The sequence below is a fragment of the Oncorhynchus gorbuscha genome, linkage group LG25, assembly GCF_021184085.1.
Source record: "Oncorhynchus gorbuscha isolate QuinsamMale2020 ecotype Even-year linkage group LG25, OgorEven_v1.0, whole genome shotgun sequence".
NCBI classification, from domain to species: domain Eukaryota; kingdom Metazoa; phylum Chordata; class Actinopteri; order Salmoniformes; family Salmonidae; genus Oncorhynchus; species Oncorhynchus gorbuscha.
Genome location: NC_060197.1, coordinates 7,464,796 through 7,487,015, shown reverse-complemented (window position 1 = coordinate 7,487,015; position 22,220 = coordinate 7,464,796). Strand labels below are relative to the sequence as shown.

The following is a 22,220-nucleotide window of genomic DNA, read 5'->3' as shown; positions in this document are numbered from 1 at the left end:
TTGATCAAAAAGATTTATTCTGTGGTGAAAACGTTCCAGCTACACACCCCCTCCCATTAGTTGCACAAATTGCAACATTTTCTTATAGTTAATGCACACATGGGGAAGAAAAATCAACAATGTATGACATGACAAGCATGAAATGATTGATTTGCTGTGGCAGTTCAGGGAAAAGGAATGTCTTATGAGATATACTTTTCACCAGGTCCTTTGAACTCCTTGCATTAAGACAGAAAACAACTGATAAGATTTGTCTGGAAAGAAAATCTTATAAAGTTTTAAAAGGCAGAGAGGCGTCACCTTCAAGTTCCTCTGAGTTTTGGATAGAGTGAATGTCCGGGCGCTCTTGGTTTGAAACGATTGTTCGAGCAGCTTTCTGAAAGGCATCAGCGGCTGTAGTAGTTCATCGCTTTAGTGGACTCCATTTCCCAGAGGCCTCAGCATTCCTCTTTGATGTAGATTTGATCGTCTGTGTCCGACTCTATGTGCTCCAGCCTGTCAGTTTGTCCACTCATAATCTCATCTGGGGTTTTCATGAACCTGAACCACACATACACAGTGGTTAATCATTAGTTAACTCAAACTGGACAAGTGTATATACATTTTGTTTTTATTACTTCAAATAAATATTGGGTTTTAACTAAACCCTACCATACCTGAATAAGAGTCTCTGTCCTGGCTCTTTCCTGATAATGTTCAGTTTGTAGTAGTGTCTCAGTGCTCGTGACATCTTCTCGTACGTCATATTGGTCCTGTTCTGTTACAACCAATAGAACAAGATAGAATGTTAACACAGAACTTTAAGAAAACCAGCACTGCGGGAAAATGCCTTTTCCAATCAAACACTGTGGGGTGTAGTTCGTTACCTTGTGGTTCCCCCACAGGCGAGCCAGGCCGTTGGGGTCCATGATGCGGAAGACTTTGGTCTCTGTGTCCTCCCAGCGGATGTAGTTCTCGTACCGGCTGTCTGAGAGGAGCTGGTAGACGTAGTCCCACAGCAGCCTGCAGTCTGGGAACACAAACACGTCAGAGGTGACACATTTCAGACAGTACCTGTTAACTTCAACTTTAGCCACACTTCCTCCAGAGTTGGTTGAAGCTGTGAACACCACCCTCTAAGATGAACCTTTAGGAGCGTTAGTTACCTGCTATCCGTCCAATGGGCATTGCCTGTTCCTCTGGTGGTGAGACGGGCACAATGACGTGGTGGTTCCTGTAGAGCGCCTCCTCCTGCTGATGTAGAGCGTGCTGCTGGTGGTGGGCCAGTGCCAGCTGGATGTGGCCCTTCCCCTCACGCCCATTTTCATGGGGGGCCTGAAGTGGTGGCCCCCCACGACCGTGCCTGAAGTCTCCAGCGACACCTCCTCTCCCTGGGCTAAGCAGCAGGGGGTGCATGATGGCGCTGGGCATGAGCTGGATGACACGAGGGGGGGCAGCGTCCTGGCACCCGGGGCTGCCTGGGCAGGGGGCTTCGCGGGGCGTGGCACAGCGGCCGTTAGGGGCAGCAGGGGACACCGACAGAGTGTACAAGTCCTCGGGCAGGTGGTGGTTGCTGTCGGGCAGCTGGGAGGACGTCTGGAGGTGGTCCTCGGCACCAGGGCGTGGGTAGTTGGGGTCCAGGGGGGAGAGGCGGGGAGGCGAGCGGGAGCGGTGTCGGAGCTCAATGGTGGGTGGGTGCTGGGGTTGGGGCTCTGTACCACGTGGTGTTCGCCGTACCGTTTCTGCATAAAGGGGAAAGGAGGATACCTAGTCAGTTGTACAACTGAATGCCTTCAACTAAAATGTGTCTTCCGCATTTAACCTAACCCCCCGAATCGACATCCACGGTGCTTTGGGAACCGTGGGTTAACTACCTTGCTCAGGCACAGAATGACAGATTTTTACCTTGTCAGCTCGGGGATTCGATCCAGCACCCTTTCGGTTACTGGCCCAACACTCTAACCGCTAGGCTACCTGCAGCCCCTAGGATATATGTTTCCAACATATTTACATGATGTCCAGTAGATGTCACAACACACATTTACAAACTTCATCATGTCTCAATGTATGTGGGTGGTAGATTATTAGTGATTGGTTTGGACTGCCCTCTACTGGGTAGAACATTACAACATGTTGAGTACACATTTACTTAGTGTTAACATGTGAATAGCTAGTATGCTTTGCCTCTAAGCAACAAAGAAATATCTTTGCTTCTGCATACCAAAACTAGCATACCGAACAACAAGGAAGTCCTGAGCATCTGAATCGTCTAACCCAATCACTTCCCCTATAAAACATGTAGAGATGAGGAACTGTAGATAATCAACTCCTAGACCAAAGGTTGTTTAAATATAGAAGCATTTCCTTGTGGAGCAGGTTTCAATGTCAACACCTCTCCTCTCTTCTCCCATTTCATTCTAACCATTCCAGTGAAAGGAGTCCAAAGTGTAGCACAAAGAAGGTGAAGTCCCTCCTCTTTTCAGGTGGATAGTAAACAGAGACTTAAACACCTCTCTAGAGTCTAGAGTAGACCATTGCACCACTTGCTACTTTTGTCAGATTCACTTAAAGCATACTTGCGATGCTTTCTTGCAATTGTATTGCTACATTTACATTTACATTTAAGTCATTTAGCAGACGCTCTTATCCAGAGCGACTTACACATGACCAACTGATTTTCTCTGATCATGTGTAATTAAATACTTGAATTGAAGCAACTGTAGAAGATTGTTGAGTAACTCCTGTGAAACAGAAGTCAGATCAGTTGGGTTCTTCAGGGGAAATGACTCACGACAAATTCCCCTAGGCAAGAACAGAATTGTGAAATCCTTCTGGCAGAAAAGTTGGATGAATAACAAAAATAATATTGTCAGGAAAGTGACGCAATGGTAATGCGTTCATTATTCCACTCCATAATGGGCCTCAAATGTAGTCTTCCCCCCCCCATGTGCTAATAAGTTGATTTCATATTGGTCTGAGAAATGCTTTCCAATTGGACTGGCTCTCTAAGATCATGTTACAATAATGAACAGCCATCCTAAGGATATTGAACTCAATGCCACTGCACCCCCCCCCCATTCAATGCTCTCCTGTAATCACCTCTCTCTATTCTTCCTTTTTTATTTATTTATCTGTTATTTTACCAGGTAAGTTGACTGAGAACACATTCTCATTTGCAGCAACGACCTGGGGAATAGTTACAGGGGAGAGGAGGGGGATGAAGGAGCCAATTGTAAACTGGGGATTATTAGGTGACCGTGATGGTTTGATGGCCAGATTGGGAATTTAGCCACTCTTACGATAAGTGCCATGGGATCTTTAATGACCGCAGAGAGTCAAGACACCCGTCTAACGTCCCATCCGAAAGACGGCACCCTACACAGGGCATTGTCCCCAATCACTGGCCTGGGGCATTGGGATATTTTTTAGACCAGAGGAAAGAGTGCCTCCTACTGGCCCTCCAACACCACTTCCAGCAGCATCTGGTCTCCCATCCAGGGACTGACCAGGACTGACCCTGCTTAGCAAGCCAGCAGTGGTATGCAGGGTGGTATGCTGCTTCCTTCAGTAAGTGTGATCTCAAGAACATCATCAGGCTGGTGTTCAGTAGGGAGAGTGAAATGTAATGTATAACCTGAACTTGTCTGAACACAGATTTACATTTGCCATTACAAAGCCTTTTGCTACAGTGTGCCCTAATGAACATCACTGACCTTCCAGTTTGTGGTGCTGGAGAGCTCCCTCTGGCAGAGGGTGGAAGGAGTTGCCGGGGAAGTAGGCGGAGGGGTAGGAGGCGTGCGGCTTCCTCTGCTTCAGGATGTGCTGCAGCAGCTCGTACAGGACGTCCCCTGCAGGATACACAGGTCAGTGGTTAGAGGTCAGATGTTAGCGTATGAGCCCCTCCAATGGTGCACCCCATAGACAGGGCAGCAGCTGTCAATCAATGTCATCAAAAGGATCAGGCTCCGACCAGAGATCTTTACTGGAGTTTAAAAACATGGTCTGGACCAAACAGATGGTAAATGAGGCCAACAGACCAAGACAAGAGTCATAGTGTTGCTAATGAGTCAGCCTGCCAAGAGGCAGTTCAAGACTTGATATTATTGCCTGGCAACTTCCATACCTCATCTGTTCTCCTACAAAGCAGCCTACTTGAGGTGGTCATGGACGTGACAGAATCCTAATGGCAAGTCTAGTCGTAAACCAACCATGCGACTCACTTTGTAGCACCTCCAAGATTCCTGTGCTAAGGCACGGTTGATTGTGTCAAGACAATATGAACAAAAGCCTGTAGTATCTTCTACAACAGAGATGGCATTAGCATAACATGGTTTATGCTCAATGTGTAAAAAATTGTATTATTAAGCCACCCTGAAAGATTTAACTTGCTACCTGTATATGAAGGGCTCTGAGAGCGTATTTCCCTCAAAGAGAATCAATAGAACGGAGGGAGTTTTTTCACTTCAATTTGCGAGGCTTCCCGTCAGATCATCAAGGAAATAGTTCTCATAAAGGAAGTGAAGACGCCACAGGCACACGCACTTGCACACATAAACCCCTTTCAGTTCTCACTTTCTGGCTCTGCTGTTTAACACGGCACTGCAGGGGAAATTCCTGGTGTTAGCAGGTGACGGTTGAGTTTGGTTTGCACTTCCTGATCGGCCGTTTACCCAACCAGTCTCCTACTTCCTGCCCCCAACAACAAAGACAGACCGCAACGCCACTAAGGAAGCTGCTGAGTCACCTGATATTGCTCTTCCGCTTGCTTTCTTCCAGCTGAGCAGATCTATCAACATATTTGACAAAGATAGGCTAAAGGTCAATCAAAAGACACTCATTGTATGCTCTAGACACATGGCCATTATCTTAGGTCAGTGTGCCATTTCTCCAAAGTCATTCCCCCTTCAAAATGCATTATTGTTAAACGCGAGCATGTTGTTAGAAAAAAAAATGTGTTCTAATAACATAGCAACCATTTGAATTAATAAGGGCAGAGGCGTGGGAGGTGGGCGTACCGGAGTGGGGCGACCGGTAGCGGAAGTCCTCCTTGGTGAGAAGGAGCAGGGCCTTGCCGTTCATCTGGAAACTGCCACTGGTGTTGGGCCGCAGGGCAAACTCCCTCTCGGCCCAGCGCAACCACTGGCCCACGTCCTCCCTGCTCCAGAACACCGGCTGCAGGCCTGGGGGTGGAGGGAGCGAGGGGGGGAAATGAGAAGAAAGTGATGGGAAGGAGGGAGCCCGGGGGAAGTAAAAGGAAGGAGAAAAGGGAGCAAGGGAGGAAGGAGACAGAGGTGGCAGTAAAAAGGGAAATGAGGGAAGGAGATCAAAGTAAGAGGGATTGATTCGAAGATTAGCGGAGAGGGGGGGGGGGGGGGGGGGGGGAGGGTATGAGGGGAGATAAGCAGAGTGCAGGAATGGAGGAGGTGTCGAATAAGAGTTCACTTCAGTCAGGCGTACTCACATACAGTATGTTCATTTCATATTTGCTTCATGTTTGTCAGTACTTTTGAGTTAACCTTGGTAGATTGCAAAGGAAATCCTGTGGCTTTTCTCAGTCAGTCTAAAAGGTAGATTAGTCTGATACACATGTATTTATACACTAACACATAGTGGATAAATGGCAAGGACACACTGAGGAATACCAAAGGAAACAGCTCTGACGTTTTTCACCCTGCAGGCTCTGAAATATTTATTTCACTGCCGTGGGAACTTACGAGAGCGAAACATCTGCACTGATGGATCGCCCAAACGCATTAGTGACTGACTGCAATGAGCAATAGCCCAGGAATCAACACTCACCACAAATGTGTGTCCGACACCATTACTTAGAAAATTATAAACTTGTTCCTTGTAACCTAAACAATAACAATGTGGTTGATTCAAACCTGGAGGTACATTCCATTCATTCATTTAGGAAACTGACATCATAAAAAAAATATTTAAAAAAAATAACTTTACATTTTTCGTTCAACCCACACATGGACAATACAATAGTATTCAAAGGGAAAACAATGGTGTGGGTGAGTGCGGGAATCAGAGAGCAGTGGATGTCTAGAAAGTAAAACGCATGTAATTCATATCAGCTAGAAAGCCTTACAATGGGTTTATACGGCATATGAGTGAAGTTGTATTGTTTTTCCAGTCTTGCTCATCGTATTGCAATTGAGAGTACTAGATGTTTAGCACATAAATCATTGACAGAAAAGTCATTGTTGTTTGTCAGGAACTGTTTCTTTGTCTGTAGCAGGAGGGTATCTCTCCAGGAACAGCATTGGAGAGCCTTGATCTAGATGACTTCATTGGGTACTGGGTGACCTATATTTACATTCATACTAGGCTATAACCTTTAACCTGTGAACAGATTTACAGTATTGCTGTGCTTCACCTCACACACACACACACACACACACACACACACACACACACACACACACACACACACACACACACACACACACACACACACACACACACACACACACACAACCACACACACCACCACCACCAGAGCAGCATCCATCACGCGTACACCAGACAAAGGGCAGCAGTTTCTACGTCTCACTTATCACCAGGCCTCAAACACTTCCTCTTGGAATGGGACAGCTGTTATCTTTGGCCAGCGGCGCGCGCAATGTCACTGTCACAGGGGTAATCGGAACCAGTGCGCGGTTTCAGAGCAATCGCCCCCTCCCCGTCAAACAAAGGACGTTTTATACAGGGAACAATCAATATAAAAAGAAACTGCTCGTAGACTGCCAGTTTCCCATTTCCCTTCCATATTCAGATGGAGAGAAGAGACATTGGCAGGGCTTGTGGTAGACTTGTGAAGGGAAGTTCATCTAGAATATAGCGGATGGACGTAACTATATAGCCAGTGAAGAAGCTGATGTGTAATGGAATGTGTTATGTGGCCCATTCCATCACTACAAAGGGTCTACTTACATAGTCTCCACAAACAGTCAAGCCAGAACCAGTCTGTGAAAAATACTACAGATTGTCACAGGGGCCATGCATCTGGTTGTGCTGGATTTTCAATCAGGGGCCAATTGGCCCCCGATGGGTCACATATGACAAGTAAAGAGCCCTTTTATGAGTAAAGGTGTAAATCATACAACAGTTGGATACCGGTGTTCAAGAATAACATGAGGACTACAGCCCATTGTATGTAGGGATTTTAGAATGACTCAATGAAATGTGTTTTTATATCCTTTCAACTAAATTTATTTTTCTAATGGCAGCTCTAGATTTTAGATTGAACAACCGAACAACGCCATTGACTGTCATGGTGAGAACAAATACCATCAGTAAGTTACCGGTAGCCCCTAACAAGAGAACAGATCTAATTACCATATGCTTAGCATCCACCAGCTGTGTCGCCTACGGGTGACCCCTTAATCACGTGACCTTAGTGATGCGTACAGCATGCAGGGAGGACCTGGTTGTGAGGTGACTGCAGTGGTATGTTCTATCCAGGGCTGGATTGAGAGAGGGAAAAGAGAGAGCAAAAGAGGGAAGGCACAACACTGCCAAAACTCCTCTGAGATCCGGCCTGCCGGACCAAGCCATCTGCACAGGGCCCAGCGGAGGAAGGAGTGGGGGAGGGAGGCCCAAACAAACGTGTCCCACAACGCACTTGGGCAGGAAGCGATCCAGCATGGGCTCCGTTTCAGCACAGGAAACTTCCTGCGGTAAGGTTAGGGAGCAACGCTGTGAGGTTTATCAACAGTCAGCAGCAAAGTAGAGAGCAGAGAGAGAGAAAAGGATAGAGCAGGGAGAGAGAAAAGGATAGAGCAGGGAGGGGAGGAGAGAGATAGTGATGGGAACCAGAAACAATAACGGAGAAGTGGTAGAAAAAAGAAGACCAACAGGAAGAGAAACGGATATTAAGAGTCAGCACACACACACACACACACACACACACACACACACACACACACACACACACACACACACACACACACACACACACACACACACACACACACACACACACACACACACACACACACACACACACACACACACACACACACACACACACACACACACACACACACACACACACACAGAGGCAGCCAGAAAAAGAGCGGGAGGAAAGAGAGTGGCCGTGCCTCTTTGATTAGCCCTACATCTTACTTTGTCCCTCACAGGCTCAGAGAAGTTTCCCTTTTTGACCAATCCTGTTCACATTCACAAGAACCTGCAGATTTATTGTTTCAGTGTTCATGACCAAATCAATTTCAGCCCCCGCTCTCGTTTCACCATCCGTGTCTTTGTTGGACACCATCTCGGGTTTCTGGTGTGCAGCGTGTTTGTGTATGGGATGAAACACTCTCGAACACCACCGGCGAATGCACCCGAAAGGCCCTTGACTAAACCATGGGCTACTAATCCTCTCTGATGACATATAATTTTCACTCTGTGGATTTGCAGGCCCCCGCACATGCACACACACACACACATAGTGATGCACGCTGTTGCCGGGGCAACTCGTAAGCGCATGGGATGAATGAAGGAGAGGAACGGATGAGATCACTGGTATCTTGTTTCGTTGTTACCCTCCACAAGCTCTTTAACTCCTCTCTCGGCAAAACAGAACATTCAGGGGAAATATGTGTCCATTGTGTAGACCGCTAAAGGTCTGACCGGTAGTGTGTGTACAGTTTTACCTGGAATGAATAACAAAATATGTTTTGTACATGCTGTACTGTAAATGCTATAGAAGTTTGCAAATGCTTTTGACAGCTCAGGACGTTGGTCAAAACATCAAGTACGTTTCCTCTCTGTAGTCATTCACCTCCTGAATGAGAGGCGGATATTGCTCTTTCATTCTTGATTGAAAATAGCTTTTCATCATGCAGAGTCGGAGGACAAGGGAGGCCTTTTGACCTTGTGAGTCAGACATGGAGGGTGACACCTTACACATTTCCCCTACTCACACCCTCTCTTCTCTCACTCTCCCTGCTTCTGTCCTTCACTTCATCCCCTCCTCTCTTTCTCTCGCTCCAGGTCAATATGCAAACAACATACTTCACCTCATCAGAAACTGTGTTCCAAATGCAGCCAGATTGGACTTCATCCAGTCAAAACAAGCGTAAAAACAGGTGACCAATCAAACGCTCGGTTATTGGGCAGGAAGTTGCGCAACCTGTTTGATAGTATGTTGCGCATTGGGGGCAAGCTGGCTCATGTACTGTAGTTTGTTTTCAATAGGTTCCCGCCTTCACTGATTCTATTTATGCTTTTTTTATGAGAGAAGGCCAACCCTCTTTTAGAAAATGCAGCAACGAGTAGTACTGTACTAATGCTGTACCTCATAAGCTACACTTGTGAATCTTAAAATGCACACCTACCAGCTACCATGCTTTCCTTCTCTTTGGGTAAACAGACCACTGAACATGTACGTGCTAGATAGAGGTTATTGTTCAAACAGACCAAACAGGGCCAGCTATGCCCTTGAATGTTTCAACTGACTGCTTTTTAAAATCTTATTGTGGACACTGGTTCTCAAATGTGAGCTTAGAGCCATAGAATAACAACCAAGAAATTAGAATAAATACAATGTTTCACGTTAACAGACGCTTACAGGATTGAAGATCACACACACACACACACACACACATACAGTTGAAGTCAGAAGTTTACATACACTTAGGTTGGAGTCATTGAAACTTGTTTTTCAACCACTCCACAAATGTCTTGTTAACAAACTATAGTTTTGGCAAGTCGGTTAGGACATCTACTTTGTGCATGACACAAGTAATTTTTTCCAACAATTGTTTACTGACAGATTACTTCAATTATAATTCACTGTATCACAATTCCAGTGGGTCGGAAGTCTACATAAATCAAGTTGACTGTGTGTTTCAACAGCTTGGAAAATTCCAGAAAATAATGTCATGGCTTTAGAAGCTTCTGATAGGCTAATTTACATCATTTGAGTCAATTGGAGGTGTAATAATAATACTAAATGCCATTTAGCAGACGCTTTTATCCAAAGCGACTTACAGTCATGTGTGCATACATTCTACGTATGGGTGGTCCCGGGAATCATGTGGATGTATTTCAAGGCCTACCTTCAAACTCAATTCCTCTTTGCTTGACATCATGGGAAAATCTAAAGAAATCAGCCGAGACCTCAGAAAAAAAATGTAGACCTTCACAAGTCTGGTTCATCCTTGGGAGCAATTTTCAAATGCCTGAAGGTACCACATTCATCTGTACAAATAGTACGCAAGTATAAACACCATGGGGCCACGCAGCCATCATACCGCTCAGGAAGGAGACACGTTCTGTCTCCTAGAGATTAACGTACTTTGGTGCGAAAAGTGCAAATCAATCCCAGAACAACAGCAAAAGGACCTTGTGAAGATGCTGGAGGAAACGGGTACAAAAGTATCTATATCCACAGTAAAACGAGTCCTATATCAACATAACCTGAAAGGCCGCTCAGCAAGGAAGAAGCCACTTGGGGCTGCACATGGGGACAAAGATCGTGCTTTTGAGAAATGTCCTCTGGTCTGATGAAACAAAAATAGAACTGTTTGGCCGTAATGACCCTCGTTATGTTTGGAGGAAGAAGGGGGAGGCTTGCAAGCCGAAGAACACCATCCCAACCGTGAAGCACGGGGGTGGCAGCATCATGTTGTGGAGGTGCTTTGCTGCAGGAGGGACTGGTGCACTTCACAAAATGGGAAGCAACCAACATCTCAAGACATCATTCAGGAAGTTAAAGCTTGGTTGCAAATGGGTCTTCCAAATGGACAATGACCCCAAGTATACTTCCAAAGTTGTGGCAAAATGGCTTAAGGACAACAAAGTAGATGTCGACCGATTCATCGGAATGGCTGATTAATTAGGGCCTTTTTCAAGTTTTCATAACAATCGGTAATCTGCATTTTTTTGACACCGATCATGGCCGATTACATTGCACTCCACGAGGAGACTGCGTGGCAGGCTGACTGACTATCTGTTATGCCAGTGCAGCAAGGAGCCACGGTAAGGTGCTAGCTAGCATTAAACTTATCTTATAAAAAACAATCTTAACATAATCACTACTTAACTACACATGGTTGATGATATTACTAGTTTATCTAGCTTGTCCTGCGTTGCATATAATCAATGCGGTGCCTATTAATGTATCATTGAATCACAACCTACTTCGCCAAACGGGTGATTTAACAAGCGCATTCGCAAAAAAAAGCACAGTCGTTGCACCAATGTGTACCTAACCATAAACATCAATGTGTACCTAACCATAAACATCAATGTGTACCTAACCATAAACATCAATGTGTACCTAACCATAAACATCAATGTGTACCTAACCATAAACATCAATGTGTACCTAACCATAAACATCAATGTGTACCTAACCATAAACATCAATGTGTACCTAACCATAAACATCAATGTGTACCTAACCATAAACATCAACGTGTACCTAACCATAAACATCAACGTGTACCTAACCATAAACATCAACGTGTACCTAACCATAAACATCAACGTGTACCTAACCATAAACATCAATGTGTACCTAACCATAAACATCAACGTGTACCTAACCATAAACATCAACGTGTACCTAACCATAAACATCAACGTGTACCTAATCATAAACATCAACGTGTACCTAACCATAAACATCAACGTGTACCTAACCATAAACATCAATGTGTACCTAACCATAAACATCAATGTGTACCTAACCATAAACATCAATGTGTACCTAATCATAAACATCAATGTGTACCTAATCATAAACATCAATGTGTACCTAATCATAAACATCAATGTGTACCTAATCATAAACATCAATGTGTACCTAATCATAAACATCAATGTGTACCTAACCATAATCATCAATGTGTACCTAACCATAATCATCAATGTGTACCTAATCATAAACATCAATGTGTACCTAACCATAAACATCAATGTGTACCTAATCATAAACATCAATGTGTACCTAACCATAAACATCAATGTGTACCTAACCATAAACATCAATGTGTACCTAACCATAAACATCAATGCCTTTCTTAAAATCAATACACAAGTATATATTTTAAACCAGCATATTTAGTTAATATTGCCCGCTAACATGAATTTATTTTAACTAGGGAAATTGTCACTTCTCTTGTGTTCTGTGCAAGCAGAGTCAGGGTATATGCAGCAGTTTGGGCCGCCTGGATCGTTGCGAACTGTGTGAAGAACATTTCTTCCTAACAAAGACAGTAATTAAATTTACCAGAATTGTACAGAATTATGACATAACATTGAAGGTTGTACAATGTAACAGCAATATTTAGACTTAGGGATGCCACCCGTTAGATAAAATACATTTTCACTGAAAGAATAAACGTTTGGTTTTCGAAATGATAGTTTACAGATTTGACCATATTAATGACCTAAGGCTCGTATTTCTGTGTGTTATTATATTATAATTAAGTCTATGATTTGATAGAGCAGTCTGACAGTGGTGGTAGGCAGCAGCAGGCTCGTATGCATTCATTCAAACAGCACTTTCCTGCATTTGCCAGCAGCTCTTCGCTGTGCTTCAAGCATTGCGCTGTTTATGACTTCATCAACTCCAGAGATTAGGCTGGCAATACTAAAGTACCTATTAGAACATCCAATAGTCAAAGGTATATGAAATACAAATGGTATAGAGAGAAATAGTCCTATAATAACTACAACCTAAACTTCTAACCTGGGAATATTGAAGACTCATGTTAAAAGGAACCACCAGCTTTCATATGTTCTGAGCAAGGAACTTAAAACGTTAGCTTTTTAACCTCTACAACAAAGTCAAGGTATTGGAGTGACCATCACAAAGCCCTGACCTCAATCCTATAGAAAATGTGTGGGCAGAACTGAAAAAGCGTGTGCGAGCAAGGAGGCCTACAAACCTGACTCAGTTACACCAGCTCTGTCAGGAGGAATGGGCCAAAATTCACCCAACTTATTGTGGGAAGCTTGTGGAAGGCTCCCTGAAACATTTGACTCAAGTCAAACAATTTAAAGGCAATGCTACCAAATACTAATTGAGTGTATGTATGTAAACTTCTGGGAATGTGATGAAAGAAATAAAAGCTGAAATAAATCACTCGACTATTATTCTGACATTTCACATTCTTAAAATAAAGTGGTGATCCTAACTGACCTAAGACAGGGAATTGTTACGAAGATTAAATGTCAGGAATTGTGAAAAACTGAGTTTAAATGCATTTGGCTAAGGTGTATGTAAACTTCCAACTTCAACTGTATGTATGTATGTATGCATGCATGTATACACACATGCATGCATACATACAATGCTGCATACAAAATTATACAGATGTAATAGGAACATACATCAGCCCAGCTAGAGGTTTCAGAGATGTTCAAGTGAATAGCTATTCTCAGTTTGATCTCATTGTTCAATCCAGAACTATTCTGTATTATACCACAATGTCATGGAAATTAGCATGTCATCTATGCTAATGAAATCTGCAGTAGACTCTTCATTTTAAAAAGGTCAACTGCCGCCTAGGCCGTTTAAAACCAAAGTTGGTTATATGTGGCATCGATATGAGTTTGAAACATGAATTCTAGGGTCAAAAACATCTACAATGTGTAAATACGATAATTTTGGTCATGAAATCAGTCTCATCCAAAACAGTGTTCTGTAAAATAGTTTGTTGCGACTTACTGGGGGGGGGGGGGGGGTTGGGTATGGATTACAATCATCATGGCTACTAACACGAGAGAAGCAGCTGTACTGATTGCGCTCCATCAGCTGCACGCGCTCTATCCAATCATAGCAGCCAGAACCTCCAGACAGTGAAACAGATCTGCCCATTACACAGCGCCTCTTGACTTGTTTACATAAGACGACTGATTCGCCAATGTTACATTGAAATAACCCTTGACCCTAAGCCCTCTATGGAGTGGCCATTTCCTGATGTTTGATAGTGTCAATCACTCAAGTCAGCCACTTTTTTCGGCAAAATGAGTATTGAGATCAGAGACCACTTTTCAATATTCTGAAACCCACCTTGTGTCCCCCAGCGACCTGTTTTGTAACACGATTCCCTATTAAAACACTGCCAGGCAGACTCACATTCTGGTAATAGACACTGAGAAAGTAAAAAAACATATTTTAAAAAAATAACATCACCGAAGCACACAACTCTCCACTGACTTGATAAGCAGTCTAGCTTCCATTTGCTAGCTTCCACTTGCTAGCTTCATTGACAAACACAGAGTTAGCAAGTGATTTTGTACACTGATAAACAGTGTGTTGCTTGTGCTTTCTTTACAATAATTTGACAGCTTGCAGATGATATTGTAAAGATATTGTTCTCAGAAATCAGTACTGAGCGCGGAGTCAAACTTTCCCGGCTCGATAGACTGTATGCAGTGCAGACTAGTTTTTCATGCAAATGTTTTGACTTAAGAATTACTGCACCAAACACCTTAGCTAGATGCTAGATGCAAAATTGCGTGACTAAGACCTCTGCAAAACCGTCTAAATTAATTAACATTTTGATGAAGTGGTTGTTGTTGCAACAGTGACTCAGGAGGGACAAACACCTGCCAAGGTACAATAGACACATTTCTGTGTTGCAAACATTGTCTCACGAGGGCGATACACACAAGTTGGTGGAAGAACACGGGGGAGTTCTTATAGAAAAAGCCTCTATATTTACATGTTGCTTTTGATAGCATTTCACACTACTTTTGGATGATAATTGGATTAAGGCTCATATGATTGTTTGTCATCATCACAAATCAACTGCATTTTACTTTTTTTTTTAAACACTTCAACAAGTAAAATGGCTCTTTGGCTAGCTTTTGCTACAGACTATGTCAATGAGCGTTAGCATTCTAGCTAACAAATGCGGCATCCAAAATACTTATTTTGCAAAGATCACAAACAAATATAATCTTAGCGACTGTTCAAGCTATAATCAAAACATCAATGTAAGTGTATGAGAACCACAAAAAGTTATTTTGTTTAGAAGTAATAAAATCTAAATCTAGGCTGTTGAATGGGCACAGATGGCAATGGCTTTCTTACTGCAGCCAAGAGCCCCGTGCATCTGTCAGTGTGTCGTGTACTGGTAAGGGTCTATATACAAACATACACACCCACATCAAACCACACCCCGAAGACAACTCTGGTTTGGCTTCAGTCATGGTCTCCATTGAGCAACCTTCAAAACAAAGCCAAAGGAAGTGCAGTCGCCCTTTAAAAGGGAGAATGGGTAGCATCCGCAACATAGCGATGTCTTTTAAGCATCAGTCTGTCTGGTGGGCTCAGTTTGCTCCCTGTCGGGTTTGGGAACTATGACCCCCTTCCTTCCATGATTGCATGTGGAGTGTTTCATACAGGAAGAGAAGGGGCTTCTCTCCACTTGGCTGTTGGCATGTGAGAACAGTTTCCCCTTTCAGAGGGAGAAAAGGGAACGAAGGGGGGAAAAACAACATTTATTCAGGAAGCGCAGTCTGCCCACTCAGGAAATTCCTGAGGATGAGAACGGCTTCCAGGGGCAGGAAATTTCCCCTCTGAAAGGCACTGGGGTATACATAGTCACACACACACACACACACCCTTTGTATGTACTGCACCATTGATATGCACGCAAACATCTTTACACATACAGAAAGACTCCACAAACGAATATGCAGGCACACGCACACTGTACAATTACTCACAGAGTGACATGCGGACACACACACACCAACATGCCTGTGCACAAAGACATTCTCACACACACCCACACTCTCAGCCACACACACAGTAGAACCCCAGCTGTGAGCAAAGCAAACACAATCTATTGAGAAAGGTTTACAAAGAAAAACAGCAGCAAGCCAAGTTTCCAAGAAGAGGCTTCATTCTCAGTCACCCAGCAAGTGATTTCTCATGCTCAATAAGCTTCCATGTTCAATGTAAACTGTACTCTCCATACACATTCCCATAGACACTCACTCCCTATTCTTTGAACTTGTCCCTTTGCACAGGTGTCTCAATGTTACCTCCCCATCAGTGCCCACCCGACTCGCTGTGACGTCAGTAAATAGCGTGAATCCCTGACTGCAGTGAGCCTGAATGACACTGCTACGCTTCTTAGTGGCTGCTAGGTGGGTGACCTTGAGGCTGACACATCACAAGACAATTAAGTAAACACGATTAATGGAATGGAATTGTGAGTTGAAAGGTCATCCACTTCACTCAAGTGCTGACATCTAGTGCAACCAAACAGTAGAATTTAATAGTGTTTTACAGCTGTGCTTATTTTCTTTTCATTTGCATGTTCTATAGTTCAACAATGAGACAACTAACAGAAAGGAAATTGGGAGGATTAACGTGAAAATGCGCCAATGTGATGGAGAAATGTAACTAACTTCACCACTTCAAGAACATTCACCCAGACACACAGGGAGAGGCAAACCTCTCCCATTCAGAGTGGGGTGGTTTCTAACACTCCTGGCTAAAAGGGTTCAAAAGAAAAGAAGCCTTCTTTGAGTGTGGGGAGAAGGCTGCAACTCTCACCCTGATCTAATCCACTTCCTCCTCAGGAAATAGAGAAGGCGGATTTCTGCCCACAGTGCAATTCTCCCTCCCCCCCCTCTTTCATTCTTTCTGTCTCCGCAGTATGTGTGCCAGTTGGATCCAGCTGTGTGATGTGTTCGGAAGGGGAGCAAACGTGTTACAAGTTGTCTAAAAGATCATTGTCAGGAAGAGTGATGGCTTTGAGCCAAAGAAGGTTCCAATAAGAAGTTTGGGTACTGTAGGTGAAGGGTAGTTTATATATTCAACAGAGTTAAAGACATGTAGAAGAGAGGGAAATCTTGCATAATCAAAAGATTCAAACAAAAAGTTGAATCGAAGCTCACAGTCCAGCAGACCACATTCACCACGCCCAGATAAACGGCCCTAACAGACAACCTCAGACCAAAACAGACATGTTAAACGTTCTTCCTTTTTCTATGACAATACAAAAGGGGAAGTGGAAATGGGGAATTTCCTCTATATGGTCCACATGCATAGACACTACAGGTCATTTCTTTTAGATGTTGAGATTACCACAAAGTGTGTTAATATACTGGTCTAATTTATGAGTACTGCACCATATCTTTGCCAAACACACATCAACAAACCGCCAATATTTAGGTCAATTACCCTCAAAAGTTCCCACAACAACTCATTGGCACATACTGGTATAATTAACGTGGTTTCCACATAGTTTTAACGAAATTGCGTTGAACCAACGTGGAATAGACGTTTAATTGACGGCTGTGCCCAGTGGGAAGATTTATACCCAAACTCACTGAAGAACTACAAAGATGAATCTCTCTGTTAAAAGGTGCCTGGTTAAATATGAATAGTGTTTCACACAGAGCAGGCCCAGTGACTCTACAACTCTATAAACACCCAGTCTATATCCTGGCCGTGATCCAACCCCGCCTGTTGTTTTATTGGGTCAGGCAGTGGCCGGTTGAGACCTGCCGTCAGCTCCACCAGACAGCACACGGTTGTCATGTTCCCTCCTCTCCTTGTCCCTCTTGATTCCTCTCTTTTTTGAGGCCCTTGGTGATTTTACTGGTCTTAAGAATAGGTCAACAAAAAAAAATTTAAAACATGGTTTCGAACAAAATGCTCTCACTTTTCCAACCGTGTCAGATCAGTAAACACCTCAAATCGAAGTGTATTTGTCACGGGCACAGGATACAGCGGGTGTAAATGATACAGTGAAATGCTTACATGCCACTCTTCCTCATCAGTGCAGAATAATGTAAAGTAGCAAAGTAAATCAATATACGCATCTGCCCTCTCGATACAAATCAAATCCTCTCTTCACCTTACCTCATATTTACAGTCATCTCCCTACTTTCCTTCTTGTCCACCCTGTCCTATTCTATCCTGTAATACCTCACTCTCTCTCCCTAATTCTAGACTCTCCCCAGCCCAGCCCATCTCCTACTTCCTCTCTTCTCCTACCTTTACATGTTATACTCCTCCATTACACTGGGCTATTGTTCTGTGCTGTTCGCTATCCTCTTGTACTGATCTATGTTGTGTTGTGTGCTGTCCTTTAGTACCCTGAGGTGTTTTTGTACTGAACCCTGCTGTACTGCAGTGTACTGAGTTGTGTTGGCTGTCACTGCCCTGCTGTGTTCTACTGTGTAGTGTTCCAGTACAGTGACTCTGTTATGGTCCAGGAAAGACGTCTTGTGTTGGTCCTTGACCCTGGGTCTGCTGCACCTCAGAGGAGGGACACATGAGTAGGTCTGTCTGTCCACATGGGGAGAATGATGCCTGTTGGAGTCATGACGTGACATGCAAGTAGCTAAAGTAAATCATGGCTTTCAATCTGCCATTTTCTGAGGTCAAAAGCTCTCAAAACAAATGTTTATGGAATAAGGGAAATGCAGGCTGAAAACACCACTTTTGTTTTGTTGATTATGACTGTCATGTATTCTCTGTGTGTGCCTGTCATGAGTTGTGTGTGTGTGTGTGTGTGTTTGGCGTGTGTCTGCATGTTTGTGTGTGACTCACGCAGGTGCACGGGCAGCCTGGCAGGCTCATCCTCCATTCGGCTGGCTGGCCTGGCTGTGGGAGCATGGACGGGGGAGGAAGTGGAGTTTGGCAGGGGGCTCGCGGAGGAAGGACTGAATGAGCTCCTCTCCTGCTATGAATAGATACACAGAGACACAAAGCATGCCTTAGTTACAAACCTCCCCGAAAACCATCTTTAAATCCAAACAGCCTGAGAATCACCACGCCGAGAAACTATAACACCATTTAAAGACATTCTTTATCTACGGGATAAAGGTACCTACACATAGCCAATCTTTTTATTCATAAAAAGGTCAATGCAGCCAGTCACTAAACAGGAGGTTGAACTTACTGGTATTTGTGCAAATTTACTTATACAAAATGTAACCCGTCAACACAACAATATATGCATGTGCTGTTGTTTACAACGATATTCTAACATTATTTTGCCTCTTTCTACTCTGTACCTTCTATAGACAGCAATAGTTAACAGGTGAGTATGTATGGGCCAATCAGTGCTGCTGAATATGATGTTTATAGGCGTGTTTGCCAACAGCAACATCTTATAACATGGATTGGTGATTCATCCAACCAGTCAATCTAAAATGGCTAGTTCCTATTAGCTTACTGTACTAGGAACTCACTGTGGCTGGTTAATATGTAGCAATGAGCTTTTAATCTCATTTTATTATGCAGACTGCCCTACTCTTCAAGAATACTTGGTGTTTTCAGTAGCCTATAGCCAACAGTAACACACTATATCAAGTGTTACTTTTACAAGATTTTGCATTTGTACAGCCCAGATTTGACAAGGTTGTATACGGTCAAAAAGGGGTTCAGGTACAGATAGGGCCAAGAAGGGAGCAAGAGACTGAGTTTCCTACATTATCTCTGCAAAACATTATCATTCCAAAATATCTTTGGGCCTACTCGTTTAGGCTGCATCCCAACAATACCAAATGGTTTCCTTGTCACTTGAAAATTTGAAGATCCATCTTTAGACCATTATTGTAATGTAATAACATGATAAACAGCATGCATTTTTGCACTGGAACTGTTTTACATATTTTAGGCCTACATATTTCAGGTTTACATATACACAATGTATTGTATAGAAAATGAGTTACCTGTGTGTTTGCTATATAATAGTGACAGATACATGTATGTTCCCATTAATAGTTTCAACCGGTAACATTAATTGTAGGCTAATATGATCCATAAGGATAGTAACATTTCTGGTGGTTTTAAAACAAGACATATGGTGCGTTCAAAACAACTGGGAACTCGGAAATCTCCGACTTTAGCGCGTTCAGGACAACTGTTAACTCGGGGAAAAAACGAGCTCCGACTGGGAAAAAAATCGTTTCAATGGTCATCCAACTCGGAATTCCAAGTCGGAAACGCGGGCTTCTTTCTATAGCTCCGACCTGAAGATCACTGACGTCATGATTTGACCTCGTTTTTTCCCCCCGAGTTCCCAGTTTTATTGAAAGCACCAATAGCCTATGAAAATGAACGTCGTGACGAAAAACGTTTATCTCAGGTGTGCTGCGAAGTCGGTAAACTTGCGCACAGCATGGATGGACTTACCATGCGCTGATATAGTCTACAACAGAGCGGCGAAACGTTCCCCTCAGCAACAGATGATTACCGACACATACGATGCAGTTGTCAACAACACGACTGCGTCAAGCGCATCTCACCCCGGGGTCCTAGAACTTGATTCTGCTTTATAAAATCAACAAATACCTTGGTTATGATCTGCGATGGGGATTCTGACATGTCTCGCTAAATTCAGGAAGTTCTCCTCTTCCCACTTTCCTTTTCCCGTTCTCCTCTTTGAAATAAACCAGAAAAAACACCCACACCCGACTCCCTGACTTGGAGGGTTACGGGCCACGTAATAAATACGTTTAAGGTTTGTTATCAATCCATTATATGACCATGTTCATCATAAACGCGTGAAAGTTCTTTGTTTTCTGTTGGTACTGTGCTCTACATTTCGGCGACGCGTTGGTTAATTCTCTTCCTGGAAGACTGGACTAAAAGGCGGACATCTCCGTGGTGCTGCTCATTGACTTGGATGTGTAAACGGCGAAATGACGTGAATTCCCAGCATTGAGCCCAGCCCCCTTGTTGCAGAGGGTTTGATTGCAGCCTAGATAAAAAGGCGTTCCTTGTGCAAAATTATCTTATTGGCTTCCCGAGTTTCGTAGGGGTTTCTTATTGGGGAGAAAGATCTCCAAATTGTTCATTGCTAGAAAGAGACGCCTACGAGATCCAGGGAGCCAATTCAATAATAATATTCAAGAAACACACTTAAGTCTACCCTGCAGCCAGACTCCTCTGTAGCCACTACTCTCTTAAAGGGATACCCCATATCTGGATATTGCAGATTATATTTATACAGGGAAGGCCGAGTGTCAGCATGTCTTCGCATCACCCTTGTACTTGAGTGGTTGGTTGTCTAGGTCTTAAATGAAAGGAAAAAACTCAAACCTGCAGACACTCGGCCCTCCATGGAATGAGTTTGGAATGAGATGTCCATTCATTGCCATCAAAAGTGGGCCCAATAAAAATGTAAATTAGTGGCCCAGGGGCCACATAGGCCCCTCAAACGAAACTCGGGACCTCGAAGTCAGTTCCACTGGATTTTTTAATTGTTCCTCTCTAATCGGGGACTGATTTAATTATCTTCCTGAAAGACTGGACTAAAAGTTGGACATCTCTGTGGTGCTGCTCATTGACTTTGATGTGTAAACGGCGAAATGAGGTGAATTTCCAGCATTGAGTCCGGCCCCCTTGTTGCACAGGCCTAGTGTTGTGACCTAGTGGTTAAAGTGTTGGGCCAGTAACCAAAAGGTTGCTGGATCAAATCCATGAGCTGACAAGGTAAAAATCTGCTATTCTGCCCCTGAACAAGGCACTGTTCCCCGGTAGGCGGTCATTGTAAATAATAATTTGTTCTTAACTGACTTGCCTAGTTTAAAAATAATAATAATAATCATTTAGACCTGGGAATTAATTATTAGGTAGAAAAAACCCAGCAGACTGAAAACCAGAAGACTCCGAACCGCGTAGGGTAAGAGTTGAGTACCACTGATGTAGGATATTATATGCTTAATATTGGCTAATTGGCCCTACTCTCCCTATGTGTACGTTTGCATGAAGCCCAAAACGGCACTCAATAGTACACTTACAACATAAGCCAGGCAACAGGGGCGATCCCACCTCTGCCACCAACGTAATATGAGAGGGTTTCAATCCTGCTGTGCAGCCGTGAGTGTAGTGTGTAACTCCCTGGCATATGGTAACAGCAGCACAATCACCAGTGGAGGCTGCTGAGGGGAGGATGGCTCATAATAATGGCTGGAATGGAGTCAATAAAATGGTATCAACCACAACCACATGTTTGATACCATTCCATTCCAGATATTATTATGAGTCATCCTTCCCTCCGCAACCTCCACTTACACTCACGTAGTATGCAGCATTACACTAGAAAAATTATTCAGACATGTAAAGGATGGACATTACAACAAGTTCATGGAAATATATTGACAATGACATGTTGAAGAATTCTGATCACTCAAAGTGATTTGACTGACATAAATGTCCCCTAGGCCTAGAGTTTGGATGGGATGCATCTGACATCTACTGGGCAGAGTTGGTATTTTTATTACAGTAGACA

At 43.5% G+C, this 22,220-nt stretch overlaps 1 protein-coding gene across 4 annotated transcripts; it reads right to left on the bottom strand.

Annotated features, from left to right (window-relative positions):
• Positions 1 to 20,650, bottom strand: LOC124013708 (transcription factor ETV6-like). 4 transcript variants are annotated; one of them, XM_046328150.1, is made up of 8 exons: positions 20,120 to 20,650; positions 18,530 to 18,659; positions 4,995 to 5,159; positions 3,693 to 3,827; positions 1,146 to 1,721; positions 867 to 1,009; positions 657 to 757; positions 1 to 540 (listed from the first exon to the last, which is right to left on the bottom strand). In XM_046328150.1, exons 1-8 carry the CDS (start codon positions 20,120 to 20,122, stop codon positions 438 to 440), a joined length of 1,356 nt encoding a protein of 451 aa, XP_046184106.1. In that variant the 5' UTR covers positions 20,123 to 20,650; the 3' UTR covers positions 1 to 437. The 4 variants fall into 4 exon arrangements, with proteins under 4 accessions (XP_046184106.1, XP_046184105.1, XP_046184103.1 ...); XM_046328149.1 differs by having other exon boundaries at positions 18,530 to 18,662; positions 20,120 to 20,649; XM_046328147.1 differs by having other exon boundaries at positions 18,530 to 18,662; positions 20,279 to 20,649.
• Positions 20,651 to 22,220: the final 1,570 nt, after the last annotated feature.